Source organism: Chlorocebus sabaeus, chromosome 17, assembly GCF_047675955.1.
Source record: "Chlorocebus sabaeus isolate Y175 chromosome 17, mChlSab1.0.hap1, whole genome shotgun sequence".
NCBI classification, from domain to species: Eukaryota; Metazoa; Chordata; class Mammalia; order Primates; family Cercopithecidae; genus Chlorocebus; species Chlorocebus sabaeus.
The window spans coordinates 48198675-48205824 of NC_132920.1; the positions used below are offsets into that span (position 1 = coordinate 48198675).

Here is a 7150-nt window from a genome sequence, read left to right on the forward strand (position 1 = left end):
GCACACTGGCAGAAACACTCTAGAGAAATGAGTCATTTCATGATTCCACCCTGGGGAGGAGACTTGAGTGATTTGTTTAACTAAGTTAGGGAAGAAATAGATCTGCTGTCCAATCAAATGTGTCTTGGGCAAATCTAGGCGGTTGGAAATTTCAGATTTATTCTTTAAAAATATTTATATTGAGCATATGTCTGGATGTATCTGAAACAGGTCTGGGCAAAAGTTGGTCAATTCTAGAACAGATGTAAAAGCAATGTGGTCAAATCACGGTGTAATCGCTAATGGGTTAAAATGCAAAATATTGTCCATACACAATATATTTTCAAAAATGAAACATAAATATTGCTTCAATTACAATATATAATTATTTAAAGTAGAAAAAATTAAGAAAATAAAAATGGTTAGGGTGCATTATTGCTTATGGTGTCTGGACAGGGAAATAAGTATGGTATTTTTGGCTGGGTGGGGATGATCTTGGTCTCCTTATACACCTCCATCATGATGTGTGTGTCTCTTTGATTTCTACTCTCCACCGACACCCCAAGTCCTTAGTGGTCCTGAACCACTAAAGGAAATTATCATCAGATAAGCTGAAGATAAGGAAATGGGAAGAAGAATGGAGATAACCCTTTTCTGTCCTGTTTTTTTTTTTAAACCCTCTCTTAATCCTTGACTTAGGAAAATAAAAGGAAGCTTAAAAAAGTACTTATGAAACATTTAAAACCATATTTAAATCTGGTTTTAAGGCCTTGATGAAACCAAGGAGGAGAAGCTAGACCCCAGTGCCAAGCAATTCTTTAGCCCACTTTGGGTGTTCAGAAAACTTTAATAAAAGAACTTATCCCAATAGGATGGCCCGGAAAAATATGTACAATAATTCAGTTGGGTGCTATGAAAAAAGTCTTTCAGTAGCATCATTCAACTGGAAGCAAGCACATCTACTTAACTCCAGAAGAAAAACATACTAGAATATACCCCCAAATCCACTCTAATGGTAATTATCTACTCTGTGGTAGAATAGTACCTAAGAATCATAGAATTTGATTGGCTGACAAGAATCCTGACAATCCCTGGCCTAACTCTATCATTTCACAGAGAAAGAAGCTGACACCTACATCAGTGATGAGACTTGCCAAATGTCATACAATTGATCCTTAAAGAACTGAGGTTAGAACCCAGAGTTCTAACCAGTACAGAAACCTGGGTCTCATAGAACCCAGGTCTCCTGAATATTTCTTAATGTAGAGCATATTGTGCTATCCCATCAATTTTACTTTTTCAGGCCATTTGAAGCCAGGAGTACTCAAGCTTCTTTGGCACATAAGCCACTGGCTCAAAACTTTGGGCTAGGTCACAGGAATCTACTTTTAGCTGATTTTTACCTTACCTTGGTTTGTTCTGACTTGATAGGAAATGATATTAAAGGTGAAATCATGTGCCAGTGAAGAATTTGCCAAACTCTCCACAGTAAGGGGACAGTAAGAATTTGCCCAAACTGGAAGCTTCACTCTGTCACCTTCCTATGAGCCAGTCACTCTGAGCAAGTAAGGGAAATAGTGTGAAACATTAGTAGTGGTATTTTATCATGGATTTCAGATGACAGGAGTTAGAGCCCTACTTCTTTCTTAGTATAAAGGGTTGTCATTACAGAGAATGATGGAGGATGTCGTGGGATCTAATATAGTATGGTGGTTAAGAATATGAGCTTCAGTACCAGACAGACCTAGATTTAAATCCAAGCTCCAGCAAGTACTAGCTTGGGGACTTTAAGGAAGTCACTTAACCTCCTGGTGTTCAGTTTTCTTTCTTATAAAGTGGGAATAGAAATAATCCCCCTGACTTAAAAACTTTTAAAAATTAAATAGCATGTGTGTTTAAAACACCTAGCACCATGTAGGATACAAACTGAAGATTCAGTAAGGTAGTGATGTTTTACTCAGTCAGAAAGGTAAGCTTAAATCAAAATATCAGAGAAGATCCTGACATGTATAACTTATATGGTTTTAGAATTAGAGAAAGAAGTCCATAGCATAACTTTGCTTGAAAATTTCCCTAAGTATTGCTGGTTCTCACTTTTCATGTTGGCTTAAGTTACTGTTCCACTGATATTGGAGCTAAATAATTAATGGCAACGTCTTCCAAACCTGGAGCATGCACCCGAAATGTACCCAAAGAAACATTGTCTTCTGTTAAGGAGCAGGAAAGTCTATCTTTGCTCTTATTTCAAATGTGGTACATTGAAGTACATACTGACTTAATTTTAACATCTGTTCAGAGGTGTGGTTATTAATGGAATATAATGGGAATGGCAGGATTCAGGGAAATAGATTTGCTTTATTTCTCTCTCACTGTTGGCCAGGATGTTGGGATCTAGACCTGGAATCAAACCCATATCCAAAGACGTTTGTCTGCTTAAATATTTACTTATGTCTTTACTGCAGCTAAAATAAATAACTGGGGACATATGAGAATTGTTGCTTTCATGAAACTAGCCAGGTGGAAAAGTGAGGTTATGATGGCCTACCTAAAAACAGGGAAATATTACCTGTAAGCACCCGATCTCCTTGAACAATAATGAAAACATTTCTTAGAGTCCAGAACGGTCCTTGCTTAAAGATTCTGAATGCCTATCTCACTTAAATCAAGAGGTAGACTTCAACAATATAATAAGTATTTTACTGAAAAATTCAGTCTGCCCATTTCTATTACCGTATACAATAGTATGATGTGTATATTTTAATAGGTGAAAAAAAAAAACCCTAAATATTTGAGTCAAAAGCACTTTAAAGACAGTTGGAGAATGCAAAGAATACCTTTAAAATAAAAGCAAGCCACAAAAGTATAAAAAGTGATGATAATTTTGTGATATAGCAGTATAAGTGTGCAAATTAATCAATAAATTAATCAATGACTATTTGTCATGAATACTATCTACATAGAACTAGATTAGGTTGGGGTTGGGAAAGTGAATAGTACAGAAACGATGTATGATATGATTTGTGTGCCTAGTGAGGAATATAAAAGAAAGATTATAATGAAGGGAATAATTGCAGAGGTCATGTCATATAGAGGTAGGGATTTTAGATTTTGGCATCTCTTCTGCACAGCTTTTGAAATTGTGTATATGTACCATTTCTTCTGTGGTATTCTAAGTCAATGGCTGCTTTTTTCATACCAGTTTTATCTAAGCCTCTGGAATTCCACAGAAGGCACCTTTCTGTGCCCTGCTTGTCTGGATCACCTTGTCAACATAATCATGTTTATCAGAAGTTCTAAACCTCTCTGTGTCCAGGACTCTCTGGATGTCTTCATAATATTTGGAAGATGACCTTTGGTTGTCATAACAAAGGTTTCTGACTACTTCTGTCAGTCAATCAGTGTTTACACATCTTCAGCCTGTCCCTAAGCACTGACCTGCTTCTTTAATGTCAAGTAATTGCCAATTCATACTCACGTTATGCAGCCACCACTATTTATTCTGCAATTTCCTAATTTTCTGCCTACCAATAGCATTTTCCGGTACTAAAATTTTTCATATTGGTTGGATTTGGGAAGAGTGGTGACCCAGTAGAACAGGAGAAAGCAAAATGAATTTGAGGGCTAAAAAATACACATATAAAAATTTTCCTCAAATCTTGTACACCAGGAGTTCTCACACTTTAGTATGTATCAGCATCATAGAAGCATACTTTGAGAGCCCTTGAAACACAGGAACCAAAATCATTTTTAAATAACATGTAACAAAAGGTCATGTCATTTTGCTCTCTGCCAGGGAGTCCTGATCCTGGGAGCCCCTGGAGAGCCTTTGACAAGATTCTAGGCATCCACGGTACTCTTAATATTATATTTTAAATATTACATTTTGTATTGTGTGAGATTGTGTCTGAACACTTGAGAGGGCCCATTGCTCTCAGAAGATCTCAAAAGCCCAATTTACCCAAACATAGTTGAAAGACTCCCACTGATGCCATGCAGACAGAGTTAAGACAAGACATTTGAGGAAACATTGATAGATACTAGAATATTGCAGAATAAGAACTTTAGCTAATGTGTAATACTTCTGTTCTTTTTATGCTATTATGATATTAACCTTTGTAATTAATGATTCCCTTCTTTTGTGATTACCCTCTGACTCCTACTAAGATGTATATCAACCACCAAATAGCATAAAGTTTCCATGGAGCACCTGTTATAGGCCTAGCATGGTGTTGGATCAATGGTGCACTCAAAGATTGCAGAGTTCCTGCTTGCAGGTTACTCTCGGTGAGGACACTGACATCTACTTTTTTTTTTTTTTTGAGACAGGGTCTCCCTCTGTCACCCAGACTGCTACTGTTAAGACTCACAAGAGTGAGAACTTCGCTTTTCTTGCCCCAAACTCTGTCTCACGTGCTTAGAAGAGCATTTAGTAAATCATAAGAGCACAACCAATGAGTATTAAATGAGTAAATTGAATACCTCAGGGACTTTATACTGTAAATAGCATAATGATATTACCAGATAAACAACATTTCCTCAGTGGCTGATTGAACAAAAATTTTACACCTGGAGGATACTGCTGAATACAAGCACTAGAGCACCCAACCAATAATGCATACTAATGAACTGCAAAGTTGACTCCATAGGAAAAGCAAACCGAAGCTTAAATATGACAAAGTTTCAAATCTTTCTTTACTCCAGGTGTTTGGTATAGGAAAGAACTCAATTAAAAGAGTATAGATTAGGAAGATTACCTCTCCACCACATCCTTTTCTTTAGCAAGCAATAATGTTGATGGCAAAGGATTCGGGAAATGAAAAGCATGCTGCCTAACCACACATCCATCATGCTCCCAACAATAAGTTTGAAGCAGGCAAACCCTAACCTAGATTTAAAGCTGGTAAATCATCTGTTTCATTTCACTAAACATCAAGGGGTTGCTCAGCTTTGTAAAGCTGAAACCCTTGTCAGCCTCTGGATCCATTTAAATGAGGACACCATGTTAATTAAAAAAAAAAAAAAAAAAAAAAAAAAAAAAAAGCAGGTTATAAGGTTTCCTGAGGAATTTCTAGTTTCTAAGTGCATTAAATTCTCCATCAATTTAGGAAAAAGATGTTTTTCTCTCAAAACTCCTGAAAAAGTTATTTTTATTATGTATAGATGCTGACTATATCAAATTAGTGATTATTAGGCCATTCATTTATTGAAACTGGGGTCCCTTTTATTCCACTCTCTCCACAGATGCACACACATATCCTCACATACATTAAAAAAATTTATTCTTCTTGGGAAACACCTGTCTTAGGAGTTCTTGGCTGTGCAGCTTCTGGGCATGCACAGGGTCAAGCAGACAAATGGTGCAGTGACTCTTTTGGAAGTCACATTTGTCCCTGAAACTTCAGTCACCTGGAGACTGCATGCCTCATTGCCTGCAGCAGCTCAATCTTGACAGTGTAGAATTCGTTTAGAAATCTCATTTGAGCGACAAAATTTAAATTGAGAATCTAAACAGCACAATATATTTAATGCTGAAATGACCGTTCTTTGTAAATTTTGCTGACTGTGATTTTTTTCTTTCCTTTTGTTATTAAACTGTTGTAATAATCTTGCTCTCATTTGGAATTTTTTTATGGGAAAGGAAGACCACTGGACTCAGTTAACTAGTGCATCAGTTAGGTGCACATTCCTATTTTTACACACAGAAAATTCCTGCTTCGTTTGCTATGCAAACACACTACACATCATTCCTGGAATTCCTACTACATTCATAACTCACTGCTGCTTTCAGACACACGATCACACGGCACCAAAACACAAACTCCCTACACGTTAACAATCAAGCCAGGCTGAAGATGTAAATAGGTGGATATGACACCAGGTGGATGTGTAATCAGTAATAAGAAATACATTGAGCCCCATAATGAAAAGAAATCCCACAAATTGTTCAGGATTCCCCCTCCCCCTTCCATTCACTGATTTATTAACCCTGAACAAAGATGTAATTGCAGGGTCTCAGAAACAACTTTTTTTTTTTCGTTTTTCTTTTTTTTTTTTTTTTTTTTCTTTTTTTCTTTTTTGGCATTTGTTTTGTTTGGCCTTGAATTTCTTAATATCTAGTCATACCATTCATTGCCTGTTTTCTTCACTCAGTTGCCCATCTTTCCCCCCAGAAATGAAAGAAGCATTAGCTTCTGAGTCTTAAGGATGAGACCTCTGCATTTTCTTTGCTTGTTTAGGGCAAGAAATGAAGTGCTGCCTCTTTAATTGGCAGAAGCATGCAGAAAGAGCATACCTTTAATTTAGTGTTGGGATACCTCACTTGCACCCTGGCTGTTGTCTTATTGGAGACGGCAGCCTGCCTGAGATCCTCTAGCACTGAAATAATATCATCCAGCACGCATTTCTTATCCTGATTTCTCAACACACACAGATGGGAAAAAGTATAATTATAGCCCTTGTGGTTCACCTTCATTTCCAGCACGGCTCGGTGGGTCTGCAGGATCCCCTCAGCCTGGAGCAAAATATTGTCCCCGGGTGGGGAGAGGAGGATCACCCTGCCATACCTCCCAGGGGTGTGTAAGTCCGAATAGAGCTGGCTTTTGGACTGGTCCAGGGGGAAAAGGCTGCTGGCCAGGCTGCGCTCGATCTTGGCCAGGCTGTGGCTGGGAGCGACCAGGCGCTCCAGGTCGCCCTCGGGCTGGAAGCGGTTGAGCGCGCTGAGGCCGAAGGTGATGGTCAGGACTGCGGGCACGGTGAGGAAAAAGACCGGGTGCCGGCTCACGCACAAACCCAGCCTGTGGCAGAACGACTGGAGCCCTCTGCGAAGCACCTGCCGCAGCATCCTCCACCAGATCCAGCTCGCAGGCGCTCCCGGCCGTCTTAAAAAGCACATGTGACATGTGTAAGCGCCGGGCTACCCCGCTCTCCCCCATCCCACCCCCTGGGGCCAGTCCCCCCTCCCCACCGCCGCCGCCTCCCCACCCACTTCGCGCTCACCCCACAACCACTCAGCCTGGTCTTTCCCCGGCCCCACCTCCATGCGCTCCTACTACTCTTTCAAACACTGCAGCAAGTTGCAGCAAGGCGGGCAAATATCGACAGCGCGCGTGGGGGCGGGCGGCGGGCGCTGCGGGGGCGCCGCCGGGCCCACCCCCTCCCCGGCCTCCCAGCG

General features: G+C 39.9%; 1 protein-coding gene across 1 annotated transcript in view; it reads right to left on the reverse strand.

Moving 5' to 3' along the window:
* The window catches only part of PTCHD4 (patched domain containing 4), a 198196-nt gene extending 191298 nt beyond the window's left edge, over positions 1–6898 (reverse strand). The window contains exon 1 of the mRNA XM_007972309.3: positions 6446–6898. Coding sequence (XP_007970500.3) covers positions 6446–6871 — 426 coding nt within the window. The 5' untranslated portion in view covers positions 6872–6898. The remainder of the gene's footprint in view (positions 1–6445) is intronic.
* Between the last annotated feature and the right edge of the window lie 252 nt (positions 6899–7150).